General features: G+C 34.6%; 2 protein-coding genes across 2 annotated transcripts; one reads left to right on the top strand and one right to left on the bottom strand.

Annotated features, from left to right (window-relative positions):
• Window positions 1–874: 874 nt before the first annotated feature.
• LOC117106942 (probable glutamate--tRNA ligase, mitochondrial) lies at window positions 875–11,561 on the bottom strand. Its single transcript, XM_033248465.1, has 16 exons — window positions 11,408–11,561; window positions 10,107–10,335; window positions 9,559–9,631; window positions 9,276–9,313; window positions 8,731–8,778; window positions 8,020–8,190; window positions 7,163–7,243; window positions 6,798–6,890; window positions 6,359–6,453; window positions 5,807–5,861; window positions 5,216–5,320; window positions 4,524–4,684; window positions 4,114–4,180; window positions 2,252–2,351; window positions 1,775–1,938; window positions 875–1,369 (listed from the first exon to the last, which is right to left on the bottom strand). Exons 2-16 carry the CDS (start codon window positions 10,326–10,328, stop codon window positions 1,274–1,276), a joined length of 1,569 nt encoding a protein of 522 aa, XP_033104356.1. The 5' UTR covers window positions 10,329–10,335; window positions 11,408–11,561; the 3' UTR covers window positions 875–1,273.
• Window positions 11,562–11,572: 11 nt separating this feature from the next.
• Window positions 11,573–15,701, top strand: LOC117106952 (dnaJ homolog subfamily C member 15-like). The gene is made up of 6 exons (XM_033248474.1): window positions 11,573–11,710; window positions 12,105–12,156; window positions 12,826–12,887; window positions 13,099–13,175; window positions 13,454–13,524; window positions 14,214–15,701. The coding sequence occupies exons 1-6, from the start codon at window positions 11,708–11,710 to the stop codon at window positions 14,282–14,284; spliced, it is 336 nt and encodes a 111-aa protein (XP_033104365.1). The 5' UTR covers window positions 11,573–11,707; the 3' UTR covers window positions 14,285–15,701.
• Window positions 15,702–16,856: the final 1,155 nt, after the last annotated feature.

Here is a 16,856-nt window from a genome sequence, read left to right as displayed (position 1 = left end):
GGAAAGTGGGGAGGACCAACGCCCCCTTAAAAACATGTGGTGGGGTGGGGGAGGCGTGTCCTACAGGTCCCCATGATCTGCGCCCATGATATTTATGCTCTATAAAATGCCGTATCCGTTTTAAAGAATTTCAGAATGCATTGTTGGCATTAGGAGTTCGAGTTTTGCCTAAGTAAACCCTACCAAGTTTGTCTTCAATCAAGTTCTTTTTATCTGGGCCCGGCAATTATCTTGAAACTGGGCCCGTCACCAACTTGTTAGCTGCTGGGTTGAAGTAAGAATATTTACGATTAGGACACCTCTAAATGGCCAAAAATTACACTCTCTTTTTCTTTTTTCTTTTTTATTTTAAATTTTCAAACTTTAGGAGTTTGGGGGGTGGGGGGTTGCGGGCCGTTTTGACCACCTTGAATCCGCCATTGCATATGGCAATGAACCTTTCAGGAGCGTTAATGGAACTTAACAATTGAACAATCACAATACAGTATTGTAATTCACACTGTCACAATATCAAACTAAAAAAAATCAATCACCAAGCACAGAGGTTTTTTGCATGATTAGACCCCTTTCAGGGATCACATTGGCCTAGCTGTAACGCTGGCATCGCACTACCGTGGTAGGCAAAAAAATTGGCTAAAATGGAAAAAATGCACTGTAAATCAATTGTTGAAGGCCAACTATTATTATTATTAATAATATAAGAACGCATAGCCAGAAGCATGAGCTTGTCCCGCAAGCAAGCAAACTTGCATACGTTTACGCTGTCGTTTTGTGTCAATATCTTGGAGAATTACCTTAAATAAAAAAACATTCTTATGTTATACAGTAATGCGAATGCATAAGTTTTCTTGATATCAAACATAAGCAGGAAAACCATTCAAGTTTCAACATTATTGTTTATTCAATATTAAGTGCAATATTTACAATTGAAACAAACATCTATTTAAACATATAATATTTAACAGGGTGGTATTTTCTATTGGCAAGTGCTCTTATACAAGCTGTAGACCTTTAGATGACTAAACTTAAATGATTATAGTCTAATAGATGAAATTTTGTCATCACATATTTATCTATACAATAATTAGATTTGTCTATATTTTTCACCATAGTGGCCCAATCCCCTAGGAGCCACTTTCTGCACCACCCTCTCAGCACTACTGCTTAAGAGGCTGGAGAAGCAGATTTCATAGTACAGCTTCACTCCTCAATGTTATACTGTAAACGTATCATTAGACATTACTCAGGGTGTGGATTGCAGCAGGCACATGCATTAACTGTCTTTAAACAAAGCTGCAGCAGCTTGTAGCCTTCGTAAACTTTCCTCTTTGCCAAGTATTGTAAACATCTCCTTAAGACTTGGACCATCCTTAAAAAGAAGATCAATTGAAATTAGTTGAAAAATGGCATTATTAACAGAAGTGAAGAATTGTAGCTTTCGTTTCACTTGCTTATAAATTTGGACAAATTACAATTAAAACAATTATATAAAAGAAATGAGGATAAGCTGGTTTGTATCTAATCTAAGGGTCTGCTCACATAACATACAGTAATAAGAACCCTAACAAAGCCTTTCCTATATATTGTTTATATTAGCTGTGTATGTGAAAGGTGTATGTGAAAGGTCTCCGCTTGAGATCGATGGAAGTTGATTTAGTATGCTTGGTGAGATTCCTGTTCTGTTGGATTTCAATTACAGTATATGTATTCATTGCATTATCTACCTTGTTTCTTTGTGATTTTTCTAATGCATATGTACATAATTGTTACATACCGTAATTCCACTCAATGCAAACCGCAATGTTTTCCAGAACTCTCCAGGTTTCAAGTTGGCAATTCGTTGTGAAATTGATTTTAACCTCTTTGCTAACTCATCTTCTCGAAAAAGTTCTTTATCACAGCACTGAAAATCTGCTTCCACCATGCTAATAATTTTCTCTGTAAATGAGTACAAAGTACAAAGTACAAAATTGTGAACACAGCTAGCAAAATAAATAATCATACGTTGACACAAGCACATAAGAATTTACATGTGGATAAAAGAACATCAGTTTCGGACATGTGGAGACATTAATATGAACACATGATGATACGTCAGTTTGGCACAAGGACAATAAATAAGTCACAGGAGAACACAATAAAGCACACATCTAGTGTTGGAAATTTGACTTAAATCCCAAAACAAGAAAATCTAAGCTGTCACAGTCAGTATTCTGATACCTTTAGTACACAATACTATAATGAATCTTACCAGCTTCCCGTGAAACATTAGTAAAATGGTGTAGTGACAAGTTTGGTTGAATCCACATGTACTCATCTGCCACTAAATCCTCAAGCTTGCTAATGTGATCCTGCAAAACATCAAAGTATCACTTGTGATTAGTTGGTCATATATGACAACCATTATGAATGCACAGTATGCTTTCTTATATACTGTATTCTTTTAATGGCAGTCCTTGTGACAGATTTTCAGTCAGTCCTTGTGGATGACATTTATGGCAACCTTGGTGATTGTCTTCCTAGATAGTCCTCATGGTTGTCATTTATTGCAGTCCTGTGGTTATCTATATATATGGCATTCAGTGTGATTGCCATTTATGGCAATGCTGTTAGTTGTCTTTTATAACAGCCCTTGTTGTCTTTTTCATCAAATGGCAAAAAAGAGTGAAAAATGAAGAAGTGATGAAAAGAACAAATACAAAACAAATAAACAAAGAGATCAAAAATAAGAGATGGAAATGTTTAGGGCATATGTTGAGACAAGATCAAGAGAAAGACTGCAATGTTGCATTGAAATGGATACCCAAAGGAAGAAGGAAATGGGGAAGACCTAAAAAGACACAGACACAGATGGTAGAAAAGGAGAGAACCAAGGTGGGATGGACATCATGGGGAACAGCAAGGGCAGCAGCAGACAGGGATAGATGAAGGCATTTTGTGGAGGCCTTATGTGGCAACATGACGCGAGGCAGATATGCAAGGTAAGGTTGTTGTCTTTCTTCGCAGTCTTAGTTGTTGTCCTTTATAGCAGTCCTTGTGTTTCTCTTTTTTGGCAGTCCATGAGGCTGTCTTGTATGGCAGTTCTTGTGGTTGTCTTTTATGGCAGTCCTTGTGGTTGTCTGTTATGGAAGTCCTTGTGGTTGTTTTGTATGGCAGTCCTTGTGGATGTCTTTTATGGCAGTCCCTTTAGTTGTCTTGTATGGCAGTCCTTGAGGCTGTCTTTGATGGCAGTACTTGTGGTTGTCTTGTATGACAGTTCTTGTGATTGACATTTATGAAAGTTTTCATTGTTGTTTTTTATAGCAGTCATTGTAGTTATTTTTTATGGCAGACTTTAGTGTTGTCTTTCATGGCAGTCCTAGTGGTTGTCTTCCTCAACAATCACTGTGATGGTTTTTTTGATGGTCCATGTCACTTGGTAATCATCTACTGCAGTTTTTGTGGTCATCTTTTATAAAATTTTTATAGCATGGTGTAATATGACAATTGTTTTTGTATTGATAAAAATGGCAATTATGACATATGGTATGGTAATGTTCAGAGAGACCAAAAAGTATCTATATTTAATTGTAGAATGCCATTTTGATGTAAAATAGCCTCATGAAGAATTACAAGACAGTGTGTAATGCTACATAAATCAATCATGTTCAGTACATTTTGAATCCCCTCTTTTTTTGTATGGCAGTCTATGTTATTGTATGTTATGGCATCCTTGTAGTTGTCATTTATGACAGTTTTCATTGCTGTCGTTTTTAGCATAGTGTAATATGACAATTGTTTTTGTATTGATAAAAATGGCAAGTATGACATATGGTCTGGTATAGTAATGTTCGGAGAGACCAAAAACTATCAATATTTAATTGTAGAATACCATTTTGATGCAAAATAGCCTCATGAAGAATTACAAGACAGTGTTTAACGCTACATAAATCACATGTTCAGTACATTTTGAATCTCCTCTTTTTTGAAAAATATGTTTTAATTGTTCTTGAATAAATCACATTTATTATAATATACAGTATTTCAATATATTAACAACTAAGGGTTTGATGGCAATATTCACCCATCCCACATATATCAGAGTATAACCATTATCGCTTTGTTATTTATTACCTTGCGGAATTGTAGCACTTTCAGTAAATAATCTTCATTAAGGTTGAGAACTTGGCTGGTTGATATTCTAAAAAAAGAGAAGATATGTCAGTGCCTGCCATGTTTGGAATAGGTTACTGGGTTTATTTCCTGCCCAATTTTACAATCCACACACATGACAAGGGTCCAAGATCTCTGACGAGGCTTCCAAATTTCCCAATAGGGGTTCATGCTCACTTCCAAACTATCATGGTTGAGCCAATTAAATTGGTGGGACGAGTATTCAAATTTTTAATACTCGTCCCACCTGGTTTGGCTCCACCTGGTCTAGGCACATCTCATATATCCCACCCTAGTGTAGACCCCTCTGTGACAATAACACCCAGAAGAATTTTTATGAAGGCAAATTCTTACTATTGAATGCATCATACCTATTCCCCAATTTTTTATGAATGACAGCTTTCAATTCTTTAATCAAATTGTGTTGCTCTTTATCATCTATCAACTTTTGACATATGTGACCTCGATTGATTCTCAAAAGTTGCTCCATATCAAGTGTTGCAGAATGAGTGGTGACTTTGTCTATAGAAAACTGTTTGAAAAAAAAATATCGATGAAAACTAAAATGAAATTAAATAGAGTGGAAAATAAAGCTGAAACTACACAATTGAGTTGTAACTGATATCATCATTATCAATAAAAATTGTTTAAAAAAATAAGACTAGTAGTCCTTTTTAAAGACTTTCACACAGTTGTTGATTGATTTTAAATGATGTAATGATTTAGGCATATTAAAAAACAAAATATATGTATTTAAATTTTGTGAATATTAGCTATTAGCTATTGTCCTGTGCTACTTGCAATTTTGCACCATATTGAATAAATAATTCCTTAAAATATGTTTAAAAGACATGTAACTCTTCAATACAGAATGTTAAACACTTATATTTTTTTCTATATTAGCTGTTAGCTATTTTCCTGTGCTACTTGCAATTTTACACCATATTGAATAAATAATTCCATAAAATAGTTTTAAAAGACATGTAACTCTTTTATACAGAATGTTAAACACTTATAGTTTTTTTTATAAAGTAAACAAAGATGTTGCTAAAAGTATTCCTACCTGTTTAATGAGTTCGTTCAGATCTTTAATGCTTTTGTTATCTTGATAACCAGACCCACAAGAGGTTATAAAGTTTAACAGTGCCTCTGGTAAAAATCCTGAATCCTACCAGATAAAAACATGAATTCCATCAAGTATGCACTTTAACCTGTCAACACCAAGCTATTAGTATAGTTATAGTCCATGCAATTAATGGAGATTATTATTGTTGACACTGAATTAAAATGCAGGTATAACACTAGGCATACATAGAAATGAAAGGTTGCTTGTAGGCTAAATAGGGTAGTGGTGCCATAAGTTAAAAAATGTTGTTTGATGTTTTGCACAATCAGCGGTAGACTTCTTCTAGTGAAGTCTACACATAAGTATTTAAATAATGTATTGTATTTTACCAACTGATGGGGTGTATATTATAATTTCAAGAATGTATAGGTTGTGCAATTAAAATTTCATGTGCGGAACTTGGTAGATATAAGGTGGTATTTCTGACAGTACTTTTGGGAAGTCCATAAAAATGTAGGCATTGTATATGGATTGGTTGTACAGATAAAATGTATGAATACAGGTATACTATACACAAGACTGGCTTACTTTAAATTTCTCTACAAATATATCTCCTTGCCTTTTTGACAACTTACTTCCATCTCTGTAACATGAAAACAAAAATATTTAAACATCAATGAGTGAAGTTATTAACATTATTGTAAAATTGAACAGTTCTTTATGGGATAAAATAGGTAGTTATGACATTAATTGTAGAATCATGAATACAGTAATATCCTAGCATTCCGTCAGTCAAGCCATGTAATAAAGCCAGGCACACTTTATTTCCAGGCATATTTCACAGATTCTATAAACACCGCAAAGTGATGACGCATCACAAGACAAGATTTCAATGACAATCTGCCATCAACATCAGCAGACAACGATACAAAGACAAATTTGTCCGCTGACGGTGGACTGAAGCAGTGCATGTGCCCAGCTTTAGAGAAGATAAGAAAAAATTAGGTGGCCGTGAATATCTTATTGCCTACGAGTTTAGTTTTAAGGATTAACTTTTTTCAATAAAAGTGGAAATATGTAATAAAATGTTAAAAAATGAGCATTATCATGGTACTTGCTGTACAATGCAGTGTGACTCACTTGTTCATGAGAAGTGGCAGGTGTGCAAAGGTTGGTGGCGTCCACTCAAAGGCTTTATAAATAAGGAGATGCTTTGAAGTCGATGTCAACCATTCCTAGAAATTAAAAATTGGTTGACGATGTTATACTGTAATCATGGAGGAATTAGTTTTTCCTCCATGCTGTAATATTGTTAATAATAATGGACGTTTTAATTTGAGAGGTTTAGGCACAATTTTCTGCGCAAAACGTTTACGCTGAAGTAGTTAAAAATTGCCATATATCACTCATTCTCCAACTAGCCTTTCCCCAGACTTTCAGATCATCCGCCAATAGCACTCCTCACCACTGACAATACTTCTTGACATGATACTGGGTTTAAGATGCTTGATTTCCAATCCAAGAGGCATGAATTCAAATAGTTATGTACTGTATATACAGAGAAACTGCATAAACTTACCATACCACGTAGTACGTGTGTGATGTTCATCAAATGATCGTCTACAACATTCGCAAAATGATAGGTGGGAAACTTGTCTGACTTTAGCAACACCTGAATAGAACCCAAAAATAATGCTAGTATCTAAAAAATCTTTTATTTAAACATCCTAAATGCTTTAGATTGCGCTCTGTTTATTAGGCCTTCCATTAATAAAGTGCAATTTTGGAGTTTACCAAATGTGATCAACCACCTTCTTCCGTGAATCAATTAAATCATTTCCAAGATCCATTAGTTGATTGCCTTCCATGGTGTGGGGGTTGTGGGATTGACCATCGGTGGTCCAACTTTTTAATTAACTTTAATGAAACTATTCAAAAACTTACTGGGTCTCCTTCTATGGTGTGAGTTTCATGTTTTGTTCGTCCATAAACAAGGTCCTCAAAATACTCAACTTCTTCATTCAACTAAAAATTAAAATCACACAATTTATCTGAAATGCCAAATTTATGAAATTATAATTTTGTACAAATCAAATGTTTGCAAACTTTCCAAACAATATGCATAAGCCAGTACAAATGCGTACAGTACTTTCTGGTTTAAGGTGCTTGTTTTCCATATCCAGTGTCATGGGTTCAAATCCAGTTGACATCAGCATTTTTTCCTTGTGGCCAAAAAAAATATTTCCACTCCTTTATACTGTGTCATGGGATTTAGTTTGTAAAGTATCACATTATACAAATTAATATTTAAGAAGTTCCTGAATATCAGATGACCTTTTCAATGTTAATGAAAGGACAAAAGCCTATAAAGTTTGCCCAGAGACAAGAAATGTGGTCATGATAATCTACTTTCACCTCTATCGCTTTTCGTCATTTTGCTTATAGCACCAAAGAGTATACAGTAGAATAGCAAGAGGTCTGACTGTCTTGATATTTCATGCAAGCAATGAAACGAAAAACAAAGTATTACTACAAGATAGGGGGCACCCTATTACAATTTGAACAGAGTGCGAAGCATGAACATTCGTTCTATTGAAGCAGCATGTGTTTGTTACAAACGTCTTCTACGTTCTTTTGAAGGCACCCTCTAGTACGTGGTAGTACTTCTAGAGATAGGATTCCGTTTCAAGGAATCCTCAACATTCGGACCTCTTGCAATTCTGCACTCCTTGATAGCATTCCCAAGTCCACAATTATCAGGTTCAAATTGATACTATTTATATACTTTACAAAAGCCTTACCTTGAATCTGACAACATACATCTCACCAGCATTCATTTTCCGTTGCACCTGGTCTTCAGAAAGTGATCTGCACCGGTTATCATACCGAGGCACCTGTCTGTGTCTCAAAGCCTCTTTTCTTAAAAGATTCAGTCGTTGAGGTGAACAGAAGCATCTGTAAGCTGTTCCATTCTAATAAATTTAAACATCTCTGGTTAACCTCAATATTTTGGAATATGAATCATTTGTAAAATTTTGCTTTATTTATTTCGTTTTCTATGCATATTAATTGCCCTAGCGCTTTTATGTGTTATGAGGTTGTTGTAAGGTTGCTATTTTTAGCCAAAGTTAAAATTGAAAACTCAACCTTATAAAACATCATGTATTAGTCTTTATTATAAGCTATTAAAGAAAATAAAATTCAAAAGTGGATGCATAATCAAAACTTTATAACAAATGGCAACTACTTGGGCCTTTCTATCATCATGTATTCATGGTCTTTGTAATAAACTATTTACAGAAAATCAGAAAATAAAATTTAAAGGTATGCATTTATTGACGCTTTACAACAAATACAGGTCTCCCTCTAATTAAAGACCCTTCCAATTAAAGAGCACCTCCACTTAAAGACCACTTTTCTGTGGTCTAAAATTAACAAATGTCTTTTATCTTTATTATTCTAATTAGAACCAAAGCTGCTAAAGACCACAGAAAACCTGTATTAAAACTTACCTGCAAAAGAATGTTGATATTCTCATTATAGATATGAAGTCTTTTTGACTGAAAACATAAATAATTTTTCATTAAAGATATGATATGAAGTCTTCACAACTAAAAAACATGAAATAAATTTATAACATGACCATCTGAAGACGTGCAAGTATATTTGTGGTCTACTTTGCCCTCAAAAATTTGTTTATATCTTTGTACTATATACTTATAACATATACTGTTAACAGTAGGATTTTTGTATATTGCACATCTTTTGGATAAATCAATCTTTGTATATAAATACCATTTTGGAGCTTATAAATTCACATTTTACATTTTTAAAATCACTTCCAAAACACTCCACTACGTTTGTCTTGCAGCTTAGCAAATTAAAACAAAAGTTGTTAGAATTTATGTTTAATTTTTTGTTCAAAATCGGAAAAAAATCTTCACCCTCAAATCGTTCACTTCCTAGAGTGAATAATTTTATATACAATGAGGTGATGCATTAATTGAATAAACACATGTACTGTTATTTCCTTTTGAAATGGATAAAATAATATTACCTGTACATAAGGTCCATATGAGCCTCCAACAGATGGTCCTGAAATTTAAGTATTTAAAATTGTACTATAAATTTGTTCATCAAAGCCAATTATACAATACACTCAATGGCAAAAAATTTTTAGTATAAATGGCTAAGTTTAATAAATAAAATTTAGCCGTTCACAACCAAAAATAGTGTAGTCAAAGCCAATGTTATGCTCTGTGTAAAGTTTAGTGGATGTCGTACAGGAAATACTTCAGCTTGCCCTTATAAAAATCTTGAACACGCCACTTTACATTTACCTTCATCTGGAGGCATTCCTGCCCATGTTATAGTTTGCTCAATATTGTCAACAGCACCTTCAACAAGTCTGCCCTGAAAATCATAAAAACCACAAAAATAATTGTACATATAATAGAAATTTAATGAAGTCCCAGCAAACACAAATTTTTCTTATAACATTCGCTAACGTTGTGGTTTGTTGTGTCACGAAATAATGTTTACACCAAGTTGTGGGAACATTCAAATGTTATGGCGTTGTGAAAAGTTATAAGTACATACTTATGGTTCTACGAAATAAAGCTTTTAATATACCAAACTGTAACATTATTATAACATTCTTATAATTGTAATACTGCTAGCTGGGGTAGTCTTACTTATATGAATATAATTGCTTTTGTATGCATAACTCAATGTACTAGAAAAGAAATTTACATTTCAATACATACATTAAATACTACAAAAAATATTCTATAAATCACAATAAAGGAAAATATTAATTGATGTACAGTAAAAAGTAATAATATACAATTAATGTTTATCATAATAAATGCAACAGACGCCAACTTACTTGATCTGTGTCCTCTATGCGCAAAATAAATTTTCCACCAAAAGATTTTGCATAGATATAATTATAGAGGGCAGTACGTAAGCCACCCAAGTGCATCATGCCGGTCGGACTTGGAGCAAATCTCACCCTCACTGATTGCTTCACACAGTAGCATGGTGATGAAGTTGTGTAACATCGTGAAGCTTGGTAAGCAAGCCAAGGAATTGCCTGTGGCCTATGCATTAGAATTCTACAACAAAATAATCAAATTACAGTTATACCCCATTCAGACTAGCTTCGCATTGCGATCGGTTGTAGCAATTGCGACACCCAATCGCAAAGTAAAATTGTCAAAGCTCACCAATAGTAGTCGATAAGTAATCGATTTCGCAATTGTTACCCGTTGCGATTGGGCGCTACAATCTTTATTACTCCTGATTACCACGGAATCTGATTGCAATGGATTCCACAGGCACTGATTGGCTGAGGTCAAACAAACAGGACGACCTATATCGTTGCTAGTGATGTAAAGTATCAAAGTGAAAAGGTGTCTGAATGCTGTCGAAGTTTTGCTAATGGTTGCAAACAATTTGGATTACAATTGTGGCAAAGACAAGCCAAACCAGTCACTCGTCGCAAATCATGTTCAGAGATAATGGCCAAAACATGCTGAAATGCCAAAATTTTTAAAATCTATTTTATTGCACTAAACTAACATTTATATAACTAGACATCATGCTATGCTGTTATTTTCCCAATTTTTAATGTTAAAACAACAATTTTTTGCGATTTGGTGATAATCTTTGCCTGACAAATGCCTGAAATCATAAACTTTTATAATAATTAACAATCGATTTTTGCGACCAGTGACTGGTTTGGCTTGTCGTTGCCACAATTGTTTACCACCAATTACATCCCAACCGGTGGTAAGTCTTATCTGAATAGGGTATTAGTGCCTGCCAGTTTTTGCTGATGCATTCTCTTAAGATCATTCAGTAAGCAACCTGACCAAATATTATGACCAATTCCCAAAGTTGGTTCAACATTATTTAATGTAATTATACAGGGGAGGTGCTACAAATTATCTGTTGTGTGATTATTAGCTGTCAAATAGTACACTACATACATATTGTGCTCTACGGGCGTTCCATACCCAATTTGCCAATTATCCTAACAGCCGGGTATACACACAGCCATGAAAAAGACCGAGCAAGCAGTGTGTGCGTGTGTATGTGTGGATACTCTCCGGCTACCACGGCAGGCTGCTTCCTACGTCCCGGGGCCTAAGTAGGTTAGTCCTAAAGAAAGTCATCATTAATTACCAATAGTCTTTCCCGTACTGCAGCTAGCTGTAGTATGTGCAATGCAGCTCTAGACTAAATGAAATCAGAGTGCGCATACTTGGGCGGCCCAAGCCTAGTTTATCAGTTATTTAGTTATTATCACGTGTGTCAAGAAAAACCAAATCAAAACAAAAACTAAATAACATTGAGGGCGTGCACGTGCTCAGTACATCCTCGTACCACAAAAAGTGATGCAAGATTTTAATGGTTAAGAGTGAATTACTACTGTAACTAAATGCTGATCAATTTTAACCAAAGTGAATGTGGTTAAGCCTATAAATGGTAACTTATTATTAATTGAAGTTGTTATTAATTTTAAGGCCATAATATGGCCTTAAAATTAACACATGCCTTAATTAACACATGCCTTAAGCCTAGCTTAGCTAGGCCTAGGTACTGTAGTTAGAGAGTAGGGCCTAGGGCCTAGGCCTTGCTAGGGCTAACCTAGGTAGAGGGTTGCCAATCTTTGGAGAGGAGGCTGGCCTAGGCTTAGAGTATTATAACCTAAAGCTGGTCCTAGGCCCCCTAGTAGTAGTAGCACTCCTGATGTGTTGAGCTCAAATTATCTTGTCGTTTGGAATTCCAACGTCAAATTCTCTCAACACCAGTTCTCAGAACTGCCAGGCAAACTGTCCTAAGTCTTTCATTCAGATCACAATATTTTTTTTTCTTTCAGTCATCAACGTTAATCCTTGCTGGGCTTGGGATAGCTGCTGCTGCCTATGCTGGTAATAATAATAATAAATTTATTTTTATATAGCGCAGAATGCTAGAAACCGCTATACAAAAATCAGAATGAAAAGATAAAAAATATCAAAAATGTTTGTGCAATCAAATCAACAATCAGAAATTTATTAAAATATAGGTTAAAAAACAGGTTAATTTTATGGGGGTTTTTTTTTACCTTTTTTTTATGATTGTTTAATTATTAAAATTTCAAGCAATTTTTTTATCAACCAAGTTTTTATCTCTCTCTCTCTTACCTCCTCATTCCATTTCTTTTCCATTTTAATTTAGTTTATATTTCTTATCTGTTCAACTATTTCATTGCTTAAATTTTGTTATCTGTTTGGCTTGTCATTTCTTTTCTTTCGTTGCTGAGGGCAATATATAGTCCTAGTTGACAAAACAGAATGCAAAATTGTTAAGGCGAGAAATCTAGACCCAGGCTTAACGGAAAATATTATTTTCAGCTTGTTCTCGCAGAAAGGAGGTGGCTCGCGGCCGCCAATTGAGTACCCCTGTTGTAGTTACTGTCATTTTATGCCATTTCATATACTATTTTTTTTTTCTAGATACAACTTGTAAAAGTGAACAAAATCAGAATTATATTCCATTGTGTAAATTTATTAATGTACTAAATTTTTAATGGATTATTAATTAATTTTTTCTTTTAGGTCGTGTAGCACTGCAGACAGGCAAGATAGTTGCATCCAATGCCAGCAAGATACCTAAGCCAGTAAGAGTAATTCATTAACATCTTGAAATGAAAATAAACATCTTGGAGTAGCTATTTCCAAAGAATCTCATCATTTTTTATTGTATTTTGAATATTCTATCTGTAAAAGTTTTGTCAGACTAGTAAATGACTGTTCTTCCTGAGGACAAACATCCACATTACAATCTGTTGAAATTCCATATTTAATTATGTTTTATTTTTCTCTTGGCAGAGTTTTTCCAATTATTATAAAGGTGGTTTTGAGCCAAAGATGACAAAACGAGAAGCAAGTTTAATATTGGGTGTAAGGTAAGGGTCTTTTTTTTTGTATTTTTTATACTGTACAAAGCAAGTACTGTATCTATAAGGAACTAGACTTTGAAATTCAGTAAGTGTGGTGTAGCAATTGCTCTGTAAAACACTGGGAAACAATTTTCTAGGCTAATCTTCTTTCCAGGGCCAGAGAGGAAGGGGTTCTGGCTGACCCTGCCTACTTATGCTCTTTTCAAACCCATTTAATAACATTAACTATTACATTACTATTAATGATAATTATGTATCATTGAATATTTTTGTATTATTCACAGTCCCTCAGCAACTAAATCAAAAGTAAGAGATGCCCATCGTCGGATTATGGTGTTAAATCATCCTGATAGAGGTAAGCAGCAATGTACTTGTTCTGCTAAATTTTCAAATTTACTGGCTAATTTTTGCAAACTAATACTGTAGTACTAAAACAAGTAGACCAAATAAAGTTGTGTTGGTCAAGCACAGTGACATTTTGAAATCATGGTCAATTGTCAGCAATGGACCTTCAACTAAGCCCTGTCCCTTGGGTATTGTTTCTCAAGGTCCCACAAAAAAAAAAAATTTAAAAACATGCAAAAACATGCGTTTGTGGAATAATACATTTGTGAGACACATGCATATTCCTGGCTCTGTTATGATTGGTCAGATAGTAAGTTTGATACTCGGGAAAGGTCCATTCTTTTTTTTATTTACTATAATGCCTCAAGGCTTAATTTTAAACATTTTTTCTGCCTTTGGCATCAAAACAGAAGCCCGTTCAAACTACTGTGTCCAGAGCAAATTCTTCTATCAGCTTCAAATTACAGTACCAACCAATTATGTCCACCACAGTACCAACCAATCATGCCAACCGTTGCTTCATTCGTCCCCTCTGCCAACGTTCCTGGTATCATTCATTTGACTATGGTACACTTTACTACCAATACTGAATAATAATAGTTACATTGTTAATAAGGTTTGTTTGGCAAAACCAATGATATGACTTAATAATTATTGATACTCATGTTTTTTCATGTAGACATATACATTAATTTTCAGGTGGTTCACCATATATAGCAGCAAAAATAAATGAAGCCAAGGAATACCTAGATACAGGCAACAAATCATGATATATAACATGTTGATGGTTGATTGACATCTTGACAAGTGATTGAATATTTGATGAGTCACTGACTGCTTGTTGAGTGATTGACAGCAATGACATTCTAACGCTAACTGGAAACATTTGCCAACAAAACATTAAAACCTCAGCAGAGATAAATGTAACGGACATCATTGTGGAACCACTTGATTTAACATCACTGCAAGATTGAGTTGAAAATTAGTGAAATAGTATCTCCCAGACTGTGGCTGTTATAGTGTAATCTACCTCGATGTCATTGAAAATATTTAACTACCCAGGTTCTCCCTCAATTACTTATTGTTTTAGGGATAAGCCTATTGAAATAAAAATCCTATCTAGTTTGTAGCTGAAATTGCAATCTCAACTCAGTGCTGACTATCTTTTAAAATTTCTATCTTTTTAGCCAGGGGTTAACCAGCTAACACCTGAGGTGGATTGCTGTAAAATGGTCTTAACTGGTAGTTTTAACTCCTCGAATAAAGCCGGCTTTATCACTTAGATGGTCTCGCTAAAGTCATTGCTCTAAGACCATTGCTATAAAACAGTCTTCCCTAAGACCGCTTTGAGTGTTGAAACGCAAGCATGAACTCCCCGGTAATGTAAGATTGGGGGGGCGACGTCATGCGTGCTCGACGCACGCAAATGTATCGAAATTAACGCAAACGTAGACCTATTTTTACAGATGCTGAGAAGCATGCAGAATATTCGTCGTTAGTTCGGCTAACTGGTTAGATGGCAGTATAGCAATGGTCTATCTGCCCCTGCTTCAAACAGGATAAAATGTTAAGGCAGCTTTCCACTCGGCGAATAAAAAGCGCTGGTCCATAGGAATTCACATTTCTATCGGAGTTTTTCTCTTCAGGATTTGAACTGTTTCTACTGTTTGCGCAACCAATTAGAGCTCAGGAAGCGAACCGACAATTTTGATTCATGCAAATGAATTCGCCTAGTGCAAAAAAGCCTTTGCATGGGGCTTGTCAGTAAATCCCTACCAAGTTACCATCGTCTTCACATGAGTGAGCAACACGTAAAAGTTGGTGCATCAGTGTGCGACACCACAGTAAAAGGTAACCCGAGTCTTGTGTTCACGCTAAACTTCTTAAGAGTTTTACATGCCTCTTTGATGTCTGTTTTTCTTGCATGGATATTACACGTGTGCTACTTTTTTCAGTCAGGCATTCACATGGACAGATTTAGCAGATGTATGCTAAATTTTTCCTATGAATCATGTGTGATGTACAAAAACTGATAATATCTATGATCAGTTGCTTTACCACTGCTAGATAATTCCAAACAGAAAACTGTACTTGTGTTTTTACCCAAAACTTTGTCAATTTTAGTACCCTTAAGAATGTTACATTACAATTTAATAAAATAAAAACACTGATATCACTTTTTGAAAATATTTATTTATTTAGTTTGCTTCACTTTGTGATATAGCTGTATAAAGTTGAAACCCAACATATAAAAAAGCTACATACAGGAACAGATTGAGGTGCAAAGGAGGACAGGGCATCATTTCAGAATGGCTTTTCATAATAAAAACATGCCCCTACCCCTGTTTATGCCCCTTACCCCTGTTTCCACCTTTAGATCTCCACGCTTTGCATTCTGTTAGTATTTACTGTAATAAACCGTGCAAAATTTACATAGTAGGCCTACTATATTACTGTAATGTACTCATCATTAAAATATTAATATATAAAAAGTTGATATAATCTCTTGACTACAAATATTTATCATACAAATCCAAAATTTACAAATCATTGCAGCTTATTTATACATCTTATAAATTGTTCAAGATAGGAAATTAAAGCATGATTTCTACAAGGTGTTAATACTTCTTTATAATAATAATAAAAACAATAAATACCAAACTATCTACCATAACTCTGATAAAGCTCATGTCTTATTCTTGAGGTAACTACTTGAAGTAAGTTGATGCAGTAAAATACAGAGTGTTAATACTTCAGGATATAATGCTAATAAATGTGAAGACATGGCTGTAAAGGAGATGCATTAAAATACATGTTGATGATGCTCCAGGGAATAATAAAGTGCGGTGAAGTAAATGCTGAAAGTGAAGAAATGGATTTGAGGCATATTAAAGTAGATGATTAAAGGTGGGAAAAGTCACTGAAGTAAAATTTCACGAGGAGGGTATGCTTAGAATATAATTTTCCCTCCTACAATGAAATTGATCTGTGTTACTGTAGGACACAGATCCAGGAATTGAGGGCAACCCAGGGAGTAAAATTTTACAAACAGACCACCTTAGCCCCATCATGGTTGATTTTATGGCTATAACACTTAAATGCACTCGCAGATTTAAATTTGAATGTACAATCATTTTCTTTTTTATATTTCAATTTTTTTTAATATTAGGGGTCGGGGACAGCAGGTTAGTTGGGCTCCTTAAATCTGCCTCTGGATCCCCCTGAAATAATATTTTTCCCTTTTGTATTTTTAGTTATTTTGAAACTATACTACGTAGCAAGAAGGCCAAGAACATGCCAAATACAGTGTACTAAGGCATCTGGAAAACAAAAATATAAAAA

This window comes from Anneissia japonica, unplaced genomic scaffold, assembly GCF_011630105.1.
Source record: "Anneissia japonica isolate Jap-2015-1 unplaced genomic scaffold, ASM1163010v1 scaffold142_len1259957_cov175, whole genome shotgun sequence".
Taxonomy (NCBI): Eukaryota; Metazoa; Echinodermata; class Crinoidea; order Comatulida; family Comatulidae; genus Anneissia; species Anneissia japonica.
Note: the sequence above shows the minus strand (reverse complement) of the source record. Positions and strands in the feature narration are given on the sequence as shown.

What these genes read in the sequence shown, in the direction of transcription:
- LOC117106942 (XM_033248465.1), bottom strand. Translation starts at nt 10,328, where the DNA reads ATGCATAGGCCACAGGCAATTCCTTGGCTTGCTTACCAAGCTTCACGA. An exon ending in CATATGGACCTTATGTACAG is followed by an intron (nt 8,779 to 9,275) that starts GTAATATTATTT and finishes TTATGTTTTCAG; the next exon opens with TCAAAAAGACTTCATATCTA. An exon ending in TGAACGAACTCATTAAACAG is followed by an intron (nt 4,685 to 5,215) that starts GTAGGAATACTT and finishes TTTTTCAAACAG; the next exon opens with TTTTCTATAGACAAAGTCAC.
- LOC117106952 (XM_033248474.1), top strand. An exon ending in AGCTGCTGCTGCCTATGCTG is followed by an intron (nt 12,157 to 12,825) that starts GTAATAATAATA and finishes TTTTTCTTTTAG; the next exon opens with GTCGTGTAGCACTGCAGACA. An exon ending in CCAGCAAGATACCTAAGCCA is followed by an intron (nt 12,888 to 13,098) that starts GTAAGAGTAATT and finishes TTCTCTTGGCAG; the next exon opens with AGTTTTTCCAATTATTATAA.